The following is a 15,084-nucleotide window of genomic DNA, read 5'->3' as shown; positions in this document are numbered from 1 at the left end:
GGCATTGATGACCAAAGTCATGTACCATTTCGGAGTTTTGATCTTACGTCGATTCTTTTGTTTCAACATAAGATCAAACTATGATAATTAGTTGGAAAAGTCTTAGCTCATAAAATGGATACAAATAGAAATACATATAACAAAATCAAAGTGGACGTGAACTGGTACTTATTCATTTTTAATACAAAAATACCTTTAGTACAGATCTAAGAGTACCCGCAATTACTGACAGCTAGTTGAAAACAAGAAAACTGATGAAAATTGTATTCCAGTCAAGAATACGACAGTTGCTTAACATTTATAAAATCTGTTAGAGCTTTCGAATTTGCCATTTTATAAAGGATTTTCGGTTTGAATTTCAGTAAGAATTGTCAGTAAAGTTCCTCTAACTTCTTCGTCTGCAGTGCCGTGTCCAGGAGAGGGAGTTTTGGAGGTTGGAACCGACCTTTTTTGGATGATCTATCATTGATGTATGTGAATGGCGACATATGGTTGAAATCTCCTCTTAATTCTAGGTTGTGAACCCCCTTTTAAAAAAGTCTGGATCCGGCTTATGTTTTTTAGATGTTATCGGCAGTGTTTCTCTCTTTTGCCACTTTGGAATTCAACTCTGACATTGCAAAACATATGAAATACATACGGAATATATGAAATGGGATACATCTAAAAAAAATCTATATTATATGAAACCCAGATGCTATCCCCCCACTCCGAAATGCTGTCAGAAAACTACTGTTGTGAATAAATAATTACAAACAGATTGGAACCATAAATTCTAATGCAATTTGGTTGTAACAATTTTTTTCATTGGCTAAAAGTTGCCGTCAAATCCACAGTTGACCTGGCGTAACTAAGGAGGGACCCGCCATTTTGAATTGATGAATCAACAAATGTTCGAGTACTACTATATACTCGAAAATAAAACAACTCCTACCTCGAATTCGCAGTTTTAATGTAATTTTATCTGAATTTGAAGCGTACAGGTAACGTAATAACGTCCAGTTTGTAAGTTTTCATTTGTATGACGTCACGTTTAGCCATGACGTCTTTGTGTCAAAATCTTTCATGAAGTTTCGCGGATTTTTTTTTATTTGATATATTTAGACATTTTTTCAAGTTTTATTGTATTTTTTCTTATTGTAATGCATTAGAATCGGAATAACAGTACTGTAGTTGAAGAGTTGCCACCGTCAATTTTGATTTGACGGTCGCAAATCTCCGTTTTACTGTCTCCGCTACGCGTCGCCAGTAAAACTGCATTTGCGACCGTCAAATCTACAATTGACGGTGGCAACTCTTCAACTACAGTACTGTTATTCCTTAAGTAAAATGATGTTAATGAATGGAAAATCAAGCATACGTTTTAAACAGAAATCAACATTTTTATATCTGCAACTACTTGGTTGCAGCAAAACTGTTGATATCAAAAATAATATGTAATGAAAACATTCGAATATTTTCCAAATATTAAACCGTTTTGATATTTTTTTTTTATTAATCATGTCTGAACTAGTGTGTTAAAATATTCATCTGTCTGTATTTGTTAAAAGATAACAACAACAAAGCATTTCATCTAAAAAAAATAGTTACTAGTACATTCGAGAAAAGTCATGATAAATTAAATGCAAAATACCAAATTAAGTTTCGTCCCAAAATTATCAACGACTTTTCATCACCACAAATACAATTACGGACATTTTTTTTGTTTTACTTTGAAAAGGCACATAAAATATGATTTTGAACCAACAATCATTTGCTCTATCTCCAAAAAAGTTAACTGATATTGTACCAAGTCAATATCATGACATTTTTTTATAAATAATCCGTTGATATTTTTGTTGACGTTTGTTTTTGTTTCAGTTCAGTGTGTTTGTAGTGCCGTTGATTTGCTCTGATAGTTGATGTGTTTCCCTCGCTTTAAGAAGGAACCAGGATTTGGTTTTTTTTAATCGATTTATGACTTTTGAAAAGCCGTATACTACTGTTGCCTTTATTAATCTTCATATTAAGATACAATCTTCCTACTTTGCTCCATGTTAAACAACATTTATTTTATAACAAAGAACATGGAAGTAAAAATGCATTATTAATTACATGTACTTATAATGAAAATAGTTAGTAAATTTATGTTTCGTATGCAAATAATAAAACAATAACGTGTTCCTTAATCTTTTATTTTTTATAGTTGATAAAGGTTGGATATTGAAAGGCTACCTGTCCAAAATATGACGAAGATGCAGTGACTTCAAACCTGAAAACAGAGTTTTTGAATTACTAGTATAGTATAAGAGAATACCGAACACCAAACATTTTCCGATTTTAAGCTGTGGCAGATATTTATCCAATAAAACAATCTTTTCGCATATCTTATTTCTATTTGTAAATTTATAGTATTATCGTGTTTAAACGTTGGTTCATTTTCATAAATGATTTTGTTATGAATAAGAACTTTTTACGGTGAGGGGGGTGTGTCTTTGATTTTGTTATGAACAAGATTTTTTTACGGTTAAGGGGATATGTCTTTGATAATGATGAGCTAAATCCCTGTAGAATTAATGAATTATGTCAATTTTTATCTGTCTCCGAACAACAGTTAAGCCTTTCTTTAAATATGAAACCAACACGTTGAATAATTTGATTCGTCTGATGCTCTTTTCTGGATTTATCTTCATTAAGAACGCTCAAAGCCGAATATTTGAAAGACAAGAATGTAAAGGTACCGAAACAATTAAAGTAATGATAATAAAGTTATGCTTCAATAGTTATCAAAGGTACCAGGATTATAATTTTAATACGCCAGACGCGCGTTTCGTCTACATAAAATTCATGAGTGACGTTCAGATCAAAATAGTTATAAAATCAAACTAGTACAAAGTTGAAGAGCATTCAGGACCAAAATTTCCAAACAGACTAAGGTAATCTATTCCTACACAGCTACTTTTGCAAAGGTACTATTTCTGTACTTAAAATCTGTAGTACTGGAAATTTACTTTCAATATTTAGTACAGTTTCTTTACTTTAGAATTATTGTACTTGTATTTTCCAGTACTTGATTTGTACTTAAAATATTGGTACAAAAATAATACCGACAATAATCACAGTATATAGATATAGGAAGATGTGGTGTGATATACCATGTTTGAACATCATAACTTTGTGAAACCTTCAAAATTTGAATTGAAAATGTAACCCTGCAATCATAAATCTGTAGTACTTAAATTTCAAGTACAAAGCAAGTACTGTAAAATTCAGGTACCTAAATATTACAAAAATTTTAAAGTAACAAAATAGTACTGAAGATTAAAAGAAGATTTCCAGTACTACAGATTTTTGTACAGAAATAGTACCTATGCAAAAGTAGCTGTGTATGTCATTGCTATATCATTGCAACATGTATTAGTATATTTAACGAATGCGTCAATCAATGACAGTCTCTATTCCTGAACTATAATACATACCTGCTACTGCACTTTGGAATCCAGCATTATAGTCACACGCCACTTCGTTATTTATGTAATTGTTTCTATCATCTCTGTATTGGTCATTTTGTCCAGGACCACCAACCAAGGCACCAAATAATGTGTGAGGATTCGGGGCATCTGCTTGCTTGTTTAGGTCAGAACATGGCCCGGGAATCATTGGACATGAGCTTCAGGATACATAAACAATCAATTGTTTTAATATATATCAATGTTCTTACATCTGGCATATTTGTATAGAAATATCCATTCTTCAAATTGTATAATTCAACAATACAAGTATTTCTAGAATGAATGTGTCCTTTCTTGCATCGACTAATTAAACGTATGTACAATGGCTTACTAAAACAAATTATGTGTGTTCTGTAAGGGAAAATTGACGAATGACGAGAAACTTTGTATTTCTTTCTATTAAAAAAAAAGCAAGTAAATATAATCTACATACATTGACTATTTCTTTTTCTTCAAAAGAGGGACGAAAGATTCCAGAGGAACAGGTTGATAAAAATCTTTTTTCTATAATCAAGAACGAACACAAAGTAAAAACAAAAACAAATCAACAGTATGTGTGCCTACCTTCCTCTGTGATGAGGCCTTGATGGAGGGTTAACACCAAAGCCAACTACAAAACTTCTTCCTGTGTCTCCGAGAGCGTATCCGATCTGACTTTTAGCCCATTTCCGGTATTCCGTAGGATGCATACCAACTTCAGCAGCAAGTAACGCCATAAATGCCATATTTGCTGTTAAAATCATGAGATTAACAGTAAAATATTTATACATCAATATGTTCCTTCGCAGAACTTTGTTATATGATATTTAGTCTATAGTAGTAAACTAATTAGATCTGTAGTCCTTTTAAAAGAGATGTTTCATTCTTTAAACATTGTACGAGTCGTTAGATAAGTTAGAAAACGAATGCGCATTTTGTCAAACATATATGCCAACTATTGCACTCTTTTGTACATCAAATGAAAAAAAAATACAACATATTTTAAGAGATGGTGAATTAAAAGATAACAAGGGGGTCTTTATTTATTTTCCTCGTAAATATGCAGAGCACATAACAAACCTACATGCATATCTAAGGGATCCCCACTGTAGTCTGAAAGCCAGTCCTTTTGGAGTGTAAGGTAATGCATCACCACCGGTACCACCCGGCATCCAGTTCTTGAATGTCTGCTCTAGGTCCTGTTTGTAGATGTCTTTCTTTGTTATGTTATACAGTAAAATCTGAAATATCAAGAAAAATTTTCGTTAAAAACTGCGTGAATCGAATTGTATTGATAAAAAGCTACAAAAGGACTTAAGGAACAGGTTTGTAAACCGACACCACAATAATGGTTACTTGTATAAAACTTTATCAGCTACTAGAAGTGCTGATTATTGCATATCTTTGTACGTGTAAGTGTTACTTTCCAAAATTAAGCAGATATAAAATCATAGAAATATAAACTTACAAATTTATACTCTGCAGATTTAACAACTCATACTCATGCTCAAAATATTAATCTATTTTTATATGTACTTAAAAAACGAATGTTCATTTACACCTTTTGAAATACATTCACGGATAGTAAAGTTTCCAATTCGGTGTATTCTAAATCGTATAAACAGTACTTATGTACTCTCCTAGCACATCAGAAGATTCAAAGCATAGCAAAGTAATTTCATAAATTATTAAGATTTAAATGAAAACGGGAAACGTGTCATAAAGACAACAACCCGCTCAAAGAGCAGAAAAACAACCCAATGCCACCAATGGGTCTTCAATACATCGAGTACACCCCGCATTCGCGTTAGCTGGCCCCTAAAAAATAATGTATACAGGTTCACCAAAAAAGGACGCCACAATTAACAACAACACATAGAAAATTAAAAAGAAAACACACAAGACAGGCCAGCAGTTCCTGTATGTTTCTGATTGAGTTACTTTGGACAAATAAGATATTCTCCACATCATACCATATTTCCAGTATTTTTATCATCCCACGATTGTCCCCAAGCCGCTCCTGTCTGGTAATTCTTCTCTGCATCGTCCAGGTATTGTGAATCATTGGTTGCCCTGTATAACCAGGCTCCTCCCCATGATAGTTCATCTTCATACATAACAGATCTAAAACGTATAATATTTCAATACAAATGTTAGTTTCTCTTATTAACTATATTCTGTAAGCATATAAAAAAGAAGATGTGGTATGATTGCCAATGAGACAACTATCCACAAAAGACCAAATTGACACAGACATTAACAACTATAGGTCACCGTACGGCCTTCAACAATGAGCAAAGCCCATACCGCATAGTCAGCTATAAAAGGCCCCGATAAGACAATGTAAAACAATTCAAACGAGAAAACAAACGGCCTTATTTATGTAAAAAAATGAACTTACTATGAACTCTATTGAATTAAGTTAGCTTGTTGTGTTTTTTTGTTAATCTACTATGCAAGGACAAAAGGCATGTACGAGGTACATGTTACTGCTGATTTTGGCTATACATTTTTAAAAGTAACGCATTACAAAGTTCGTGTGTCAGGCGTGTTTTTCTGGATTTTACTTCATTCAGAACTCTAGATCGTCGTAGGGTATGCATTATTGTATTAGCTATACAATAGTTTAAGCTTTACACTGGCTTTATCAAAAATTATATCCAATGGAAGAATACTAGTAAACAAAATTTTCCTTAAAGCAAAGAATGAATTACTTAAGTAGAAAAGATACAACAATGTACAGCAAACGTACATGTAATAAGCGGCTGTCTCGGGAACACTGGTACTGTAAACACGTTTTTGGTGGGGTTCGTGTTTCTTATTCTTTAGTTTTCTATGTTGTGTCATGTGTACTATTGTTTGTCTTTTGTCTTTTTCATTTTTAGCCATGGCGTTGTCAGTTTATTTTCGATTTATGTCCATTTGGTATCTTTTGTCCCTCTTTTATAGGTCTTTGCAAAATCGTATAACTGTGAGTGTAAACGTACCTGTAATAAGCGGCTGCCTCTGGAACACTGGTACTGTAAACACCTTTATAGGTCTTTGCAAACTCGTATAACTGTTTGGCATGAGTCAATAGCTTAGCTGAAAATGCTGGGTCTACAATGAAGTCAATGCAAAAAGTAAAATCACAAAAATTCTGAACTCAAAAGAAAATTCAAAACGGAAAGTCACTAATCAAAAACAAAATCAAATGATAGAACACATCAAACAAATGGACAACAACTGTCATATTCCTGACTTGATACAGGCATTTTTAAATGAGGTAAATAGTGGATTGCATCTGGTTTTATAGCGCTTAACTTCTCACATATATGACAGTATCAAATTCCATTATATTGACAACAATGCGTGAACATAAAGTCACAAATAGGTATAATTTTAATGAGTCTCATAAACAAGCATCTACCATATTACGTGAAATATTATCGAACTAATCATTTGAATTTATTAATTGTAAGCATGATCGATAGTATAGGATACTGAAAATGTAAGAATTAGGAGAAAAAAACATTTGTATTTAGATATAGTTCTACAATGGGGTACGGTTTAGGAAAACTAACATCTGCTTCACATATAATTGAGTCAAAATGAGGCAAATTTTGTGCAACTATAGGTCAGCGTACGGCGTAAAAAATGAACAATATATGTACCGAATAGTCAGCTATAATAGGAGCCAAACTGACAAACGAAGTGGGAATCAATTACAACGACAAACTGAACGTTCTGCCACTGACTACAGTGGTCGATTTTATATTCTTGATTTTCTGATTTTTCCCTAACACTTAGACTTTTTACCGGATTTGTAATCACATAAGCAACACGACGGGTGCCGCATGTGGAGCAGGATCTGTTTACCCTTCCGGAGCACCTGAGATCACCCCTAGTTTTTGGTGGGGTTCGTGTTGTTTATTCTTTAGTTTTCTATGTTGTGTCATGTGTACTATTGTTTTTTTTGTTTGTCTTTTTCATTTTTAGCCATGGCGTTGTCAGTTTGTTTTAGATTACGAGTTTGACTGTCCCTTTGGTATCTTTCGTCCCTCTTTTCAAACATTTTTTTTAAAATGAAGTATTTTTAAGTATCTTCTGTGTAACACATAGAACAAAGCTGTGCAAACAACTATTTGTGGAAGAAACATGTCTGAAAGAGGGACGAAAGATACCAAAGGGACAGTCAAACTCGTAAATCTAAAACAAACTGACAACGCCATGACTAAAAATGAAAAAGACAAACAAAAAAAACAATAGTACACATGACACAACATAGAAAACTAAAGAAACCGCAAAGTGGACAGGGATTAATATAAGTTGCAAAACTTGTTTCCCAATCCACTATAAATAAATATGTTTAAACTAAAACTAAAGAATAAACAACACGAACCCCACCAAAAACTAGGGGTGATCTCAGGAACATATACTAGTATGACATATATTGATATATATCTTATCTGATTTTATATACCCTTTTCTTTAAACACCATAGATCCCACAGCCATTGCAGCGGCATACTCAGCAGCTACGTCACTTCCGGGATTAGTGGCAGTTATTTTGAATGCTGGTCTATCCATTTTCATGTCTTCCGGTCTTCCCCAAAATGCATGATCTTTTCCACCATCACCTACCTAGGTATTTCATTAATAGCTGAATTCATGAGTTGATAATACCATAAATAACACGGAAAGAATATTTCAATTGAGAAAAAATATTAGAAGCAAAAATGTGTCCACAGTACACGGATGCCCTACTCGCACTTTCGTTTTTTATGTTCAATGGACCGTCAAATTGGGATCAAAACTCATTAATTTCAGAACGATCGTAGGGAACATGTGCTCTAAGTTTCAAATTGATTGGACTTCAACTTCATCAAAAACTACCTTAACCAAAAACTTTCACCTGAAGCGGCGGACGACCGGACGAACGGACGATCAAAAGAACTGAAAAAACAGACGCACAGACCAGAAAACATAATGCCTCCTATTATCGTAGGTATGATATAAAAATGGTAAAGAGCAGATATCTATAAAATGATACAAAATATCAGAAGTGGAATACAATATTACCTGTACATACAATTCGTCTTTCCCCGTGTGACATTTGAGCATCCATTCTAATGGCCACCTTATACAGTCGTACATCTCCCCTAACTCCTCACTAGCGAAATAGGCGTCCTTGAACTCCAGTAGTCCCCATGCAAGTATTGTGACAGTAGCAGACATTGGGAACCCAAATTTTACATTGTCTCCAGCTGTAATACAATGAATAAAACACATATATATCATATAGTCTGAGGGGTTCCTGAAAAGTTCAACCAAATACCTGGAATTAACGCAAAACAATTTTAAAGTACTGTTCAGTGGTGACATGTTGAGTTTATTGTTTAAGACGGATTCGAAGACAGCAAGAGACATTAATCAGAAATCTGAGATGAACATTGCCAATACCAAAAAGAAAAAAGTCTACAATATTGAAACAGTATTTACAAAATTTGTATAATTATGAACGTAAAATAACAAACAAGTACCCTTCTAAAATCAATAGAGATTCGTATTTATCAAACCATTAGTATACATACCATCGTACCAACCACCAGTTAAATCTTCGCCATTTTGTCCTTTATCAAGCACAGCAGAATCATTGCGCCATGGTATAGGATTATCTGCCGGAAGTTTACCAGATCTTTGTGCCGCGTAAAATAATATGGACTTTTCGAGGACTTCATCATAATTGTACTTTGTACCGTCACCTTGAGAGAAAAACAGTTGGTTCTTATATCTGAACAACATGTGACTTAAAATGATAAATACTCTGTTGTGTCTCTTGTTTTTAGTTTAAGCTAAACTCGTGTTTTGAAGAATGCTGTATCATTTAAAAAAACAATATCTTTAGATCAGTTTTGAAGCATTAAATTTCATTCTTGATGACAGTTATTTTTATTTCTAAATATGTCTCTTGAGGTCAATGCCAAGCGGTATTGGATTTGCAAAGAAGTATTATGATTTGAAAAGTACCGTACATACTATTCGGTAATGGCGGAACAGTGAATGTATCCACTCCTAGATTTTTCAGGACTGCTGTTCCGGTTGGTTTTGTTCCACTATATTCCAACTGGACGGTTATATCCAGCGTGTCTCCTATCTTCTTCACACCCGTATGTCTTCGATTAACCAGTATATGAACAGTGTTATCAGTCGAATGTTCAATCTCGTCACCCATCCATTGCTGCAATAGTATGATATATTTTTTTTTCAAAATGAAAATAAATGATATACTAGTAATGGAGATCTTTTGTTCTGTGTTTGCAAAGGAATATTTACTATAATATTAAAAACCTTGGTGTTTAAAATGAATGCAATTCAAACTTCATTAGTTGGGTTTGCATTAATAAATAGACAATAGACAGTTTTCCTGTACCATGTCAGGAAATTGTCAATTGTTATCTTAAAGCTCGTTTCTGTGTGTATTGCATTGTGGTTCGTTTATTCTGTTTTTGGATTCGAGCGTCACTGATGAGTCTTTTGTAGACGAAACGCAAGTCTTGCGTATATACGAAATTTAACCCTGGTATCTATGATGAGTTTATTAAGGGTTTCTGTTGTTTCCTTGTTTCCTCTTATATTTGATATGTTTCCCTCAGTTTTAAATTGTAACCCGGATTTGTTTTTCTCAGTCGATTTATGACTTCCGAACAGCGATATACTACTGTGTCCTTTCAGTTGCCTTTATTTTTCCTATTTTAATACACTTGTATGGGTTTTTTTTATGATGAATGAGACAAATAAACAAAATTAGAGGTATCATTATGTCATTGAGTAATTAAAATATTTACAGTTATCTTTATAATTGGACTGGAGAACGTTATGACGCATTCCCATCCATTTAGTTCCTCTGTTATTTGAAACCGGAAATGACCTTGCATCCTGCCACCCCAGTCATTTACACTAGTCATGGTTGTTGTCATGTCTGCATGTGTCAAAACCGGAAGTACCAGCAATAGTAGCAACATGGCGGTCATGTTCCTACAGACAGAAATATAGGCATTGAAATAGAAAATGATGTTTTTTGTTGTGTTGACAAATTTTCAAATTGTTAATATAGGCGAAACCTATGTTAGTTAATTTTTCTATATCTTATTGTTAAAAAAATGACGAATGCATTAGGGATAAGACACAATTTTTCAACTTGATTAGTAACGTCTTCACCAAAACCTATGTCGCGAGCTACCAAATAGTTTGTTTAAGTCTAATGATTGACTACCTAGCTATGATGAGACAATTGATATTTGATGAGCTTCACCAAATGGTTCAGTTTGCATGTGTGTATGTGCACAGTTACAACGTTACAGTTAAGACTGTAAGATAAATCACAAATCAATTTATACCTTGAAGTTCTTGGATTGAGACCTTGATATATTGCATACGAAATGTTGATTATAGGATGTCTTTGATTATTTGTTTCATAAGTTTTCTGTCTTAATCTCCTTTTATCCATATGATAACAAACGTCTTAAGTACTTTTGGTAAATAATTGTTAGTAAAAACAATAGTATATTTAATTCCCGATGGTTTTATTCTCTATTTAACAATATCACTGAGATTTGATTTTATGCAAATTCGATCAAAGAGTTGAAGACAAGCTAGAGTAAAATGGACCGACACATTTGAAAAACCGATATTGATTCGAACAGCGGAATACTACTGTTGTCTTTATTTATAGACTTGAATTGTTCTTAAAAGCACTGTCAGGACTAAAATGACATAATATAGGTTGATATAAATGTGTTTACAAAGATAAAGAAATGTTGTACGATTGCAAATGAGAGAACTATCAAACAAAGTTCAAATGAATTGGTTGCCAACCGTACAACTTTTAACAATGACAAAACCCCATATCGTATAGTAAGCTATAAAAGGTTGGCTTACCTGATGACAAACAGCCTACAAATGTCTTATCTATAGACCTCCATGTAGACAAATTCAGTGACTATATTTATATAATAATAACTTATAATAGCTTAGTTATTGACCTCTCATTGATAATTAAGTATGTCGGACACGTTGACTAAGAATAGGCGTTACCAATCAAACTTAGCACCGATTTTGTCATACTGTGGTAATAATGCTTAAACAATATAAAAATAAGGAGATGTAAGAAAAGTCCACCATTAGTTTGCCATTATGCATTTATGTATCGTAGGTGGTCGAGTGGTCTAGGGCGCTGGAAATGATGTTGACGAATTTGCCACGATGTTTCAGAAGCAAGGGTTCAATTCTCTCTGAAAGAGGAACACAAATTGTAATACTTTATTATTTAGAAACTGCTGTTTAATAATTTTTAAGATGTTTTTATATGAGCGTAAGTGATGAGTCTTATGTAGACGATACGCGCGTCTGGCGTACTAAATTATAATCCTAGTACTTTTGATAACTATTTCCACCACCCATTTGGATAATCTATAAAGCATTCCAAATCCCACAAGTGATTAAAAGCCTTGTAAGATCTACAAAAACAGACATGAAGTTTTAATTTATTCTTGCGAACAATTATTTTAAAATAGAATTAAATTAAAATTTTAAGGATAGACACACGATATGTCGTTCTACAATTACCTCTTTGCCATATTCCCCATTTCCATTCTAAATTTTATATGTTATAACTTTTACGCTTTACGTTGCAAATGAAGACTCGTTCGTGTTGTTATAGGTTTGAATCTAAAAGAATGTTTTGAAAATCTAAATCACTCAACACTTTTTATACATAGAAAGTCGATTGAAAAATAAAAGTCTCCTGTTAAGAACATAACTGAAAACCAAATACAAACTAGAATGGCCTGGTTGACAAACGATTTGAATTCACAATATTGCGTGATATGAGCACACGCACTATTATTGTTGTATCAAGCAGATGTTCAAATTATCTAAATAATCAGGTTAAATTCAGTGTATTTTCGTTATGAAAGTACATACACATAGGATTTATATTTTTACAATCTTTATGTTAAGATTTGTATTGTAATATATTCCATCTTATAGACTTATAAACTTTTATAAATCAAAGTTCTAATGTTACAGTACTGTTTTCTCGGTTGAACTCAAGATCTGATACACCGTCAGACAGACACACTTCTCTAAGACGAAATGAAGAAGTTTAAAAAGTAAAATAACAAAAATATTTACTGTAAGGAATATTCAAAACGGAACATCCGCAGTCAAATGTCAAAATCAAAAGCTCAATAACATGAAACGAATAGACATCAACTGTCATATTCCTGTCTTGGCACAGGCATTTTCCCATGACTAAACCGGGTCCCACAGCCAGCTAGACCTCTCATTTGTATGATCTTGTATGACAGTCGCTCAAAATTATATTATATTGACAACGATTTCTAAAAATATCAAACAGCAATTTCTATAGAAATATGCTATTTGGACTGCTTGAATTAAGCTAGTATAATCAGAGCAAGCAAAATAGCCCTTGTCTACATACAAAATGGGAGGATGAAGGACAAAATCATGTTAACTTGTTGAGCTTATCTTTACAATATAAATAAAAAATATTCGGTAAAAAGTAAAATAATAAAAATACCGAACTCTATGGAAAATTCTAAACAGAAAGTCCCTAAGCAAATGGAAAAATCAAATGTTAAACACACCAACTGAATTGATAACAAATGTTATATTCTTGAATTGGTACAGGCATTTTCTTAAGTATAGAATGGTGAATTAAACCTGGTTTTATAGCTGGCTCAACGCCTCACTTGTATGACAGTCGCATAAAATTTCAAGATATTGACCATAATGTGCGAACAAAACACACAGAAATAATAGGTAAAAATGTCGAAAAAGTGAATACAGCAGACTACACTGTTATAATCTTAATTATCAATAATATAAAGAAAAGAAATATTCGTTTGACCAAATAGGTCACATTTTCGAAATTTTCTGTCCAGGTAGAACATTTCATTGACCGTTACAGACGATTCAAATTTCCATTTTCAACCTCCAATTTAAGAATTGAATTAGCCTTCCTTCAGTGTATTTATATCAATAATGTGGTAATTTTCATAATTTCCTGTTTACAAAACTTCTAAATTTTCGAAAAAACTAAGGATTTTCTTATCCCAGGCATAGATTACCTTAGCACTTGTACTTGTTTGGCTTTATAAATATTTTGATATGAGCGTCACTGATGAGTCTTATGTAAACAAAACGCACCTCTGGCTTACTAAATTATAATCCTGGTACCTTTGATAACTATCATAAATCCTAAATAAATACGTCATTAGAAAGTATCGACAGAAGAAGAGAAAAAAACAGTTTAATCATTATGACACGAGAACAAATTCCTTTTCCTTAATCAAGAGATTATGTAGACAAAACGCAGGTCTGGCGTAATAAATTATAATCCTGGTACCTTTGGTAACTATTTACTGATTTAGACTTTTTACCTTTATTTCTGACATTTTTACCTATTGTGTCTGTTTGTTTTGTTCACGCATCATAATCAATATTATTAAATTTGATGCAACTGTTTTAAAAGTGAGAGCTTTAATATAAATATCCCTATTAAACCAGGTTCAATACACCATTTTCTACATCTGAAAATGCCTGTATAAAGTCAGGAATATGACAGTTGTTGTCTATTAGCGATTGATGTGTTCAGTCATTTGATTTTGCCATGTGATTAAGGACTATTACTAGTAGTCTGTTGTTATTTATGTATTATTGTCATATTATTGTCATTTTATTTATTTTCTTTGGTTACATCTTTTGACATCTGACTCGGACTACTCTTGAACTGAATTTTAATGTGCTTATTGTTATTCTTTTACTTTTCTACATTGGCTAGAGGTATAGGGGGAGGGTTGAGATCTCATGAACATGTTTAACCCCGCCGCAATTTTGCGCCTGTCCCAAGTCAGGAGCTTCTGGCCTTTGTTAGTCTTGTATGATTTTAAATTTTAGTTTCTTGTGTATAATTCGGAGTTTAGTATGACGTTCATTATCACTGTACTATTATGCATATTTTTAGGGGCCATCTGAAGGACACCTACGGGTGCGGGAATTCTCGCTACATTGAAGACCCATTGGTTGCCTTTGGCTGTTATCTACTCTATGGTCGGGTGGTTGTCGATTTGACAAATTCACCATTTCCTTTCACAATTTTATGAGAACCTTGCAAGGTACTCGCATACAAAATATTAAAAAAGTTAACTTTTTTTCATGTTGTCACTGAACCATAAACATAGGACAGTAGAAATAGAAACTTCTTAACATAAGGCATCTATATACAAAGTAAGAATCATCCAGGTCTTCCAACTTTTAAAATATAAAATTTCTATTGCACCCTGATTTGTAGGTTCAATTTTCGAAAACAAAACCGCTATATCTATTACAGTTACAAGATAAAAGGCAAAAAAGGATGAAAGTAGTAGGTCCAGTAAGGGCTGATTCTGGCCTCAAATTTCAGGTTCATCTGACGAAAGATTTTGGACACTTTTTAAACACTAAAGTGTCTATTTTAGTTGATCCAATTAGTTAATGTGAAAGATTCTAACTGATTTACTCATTAAAAACACTTCGATTCAAGTTTAAATATGAAAAATCTATCAAATATG

General features: G+C 33.0%; 1 protein-coding gene across 1 annotated transcript; it reads right to left on the bottom strand.

The window, feature by feature from the left end:
- Positions 1-2,155: 2,155 nt before the first annotated feature.
- Positions 2,156-11,595, bottom strand: LOC134692809 (endoglucanase E-4-like). Its single transcript, XM_063553382.1, has 12 exons — positions 11,390-11,595; positions 10,297-10,486; positions 9,488-9,689; positions 9,043-9,213; positions 8,531-8,715; positions 7,933-8,092; positions 6,458-6,569; positions 5,444-5,594; positions 4,555-4,711; positions 4,056-4,221; positions 3,459-3,649; positions 2,156-2,251 (listed from the first exon to the last, which is right to left on the bottom strand). The coding sequence occupies exons 2-12, from the start codon at positions 10,480-10,482 to the stop codon at positions 2,211-2,213; spliced, it is 1,722 nt and encodes a 573-aa protein (XP_063409452.1). The 5' UTR covers positions 10,483-10,486; positions 11,390-11,595; the 3' UTR covers positions 2,156-2,210.
- Positions 11,596-15,084: the final 3,489 nt, after the last annotated feature.

This window comes from Mytilus trossulus, chromosome 12, assembly GCF_036588685.1.
Source record: "Mytilus trossulus isolate FHL-02 chromosome 12, PNRI_Mtr1.1.1.hap1, whole genome shotgun sequence".
NCBI classification, from domain to species: Eukaryota; Metazoa; Mollusca; class Bivalvia; order Mytilida; family Mytilidae; genus Mytilus; species Mytilus trossulus.
The sequence above is the reverse complement of the archived record's forward strand: the minus strand, read 5'-3'. Positions and strand labels throughout refer to the sequence as shown.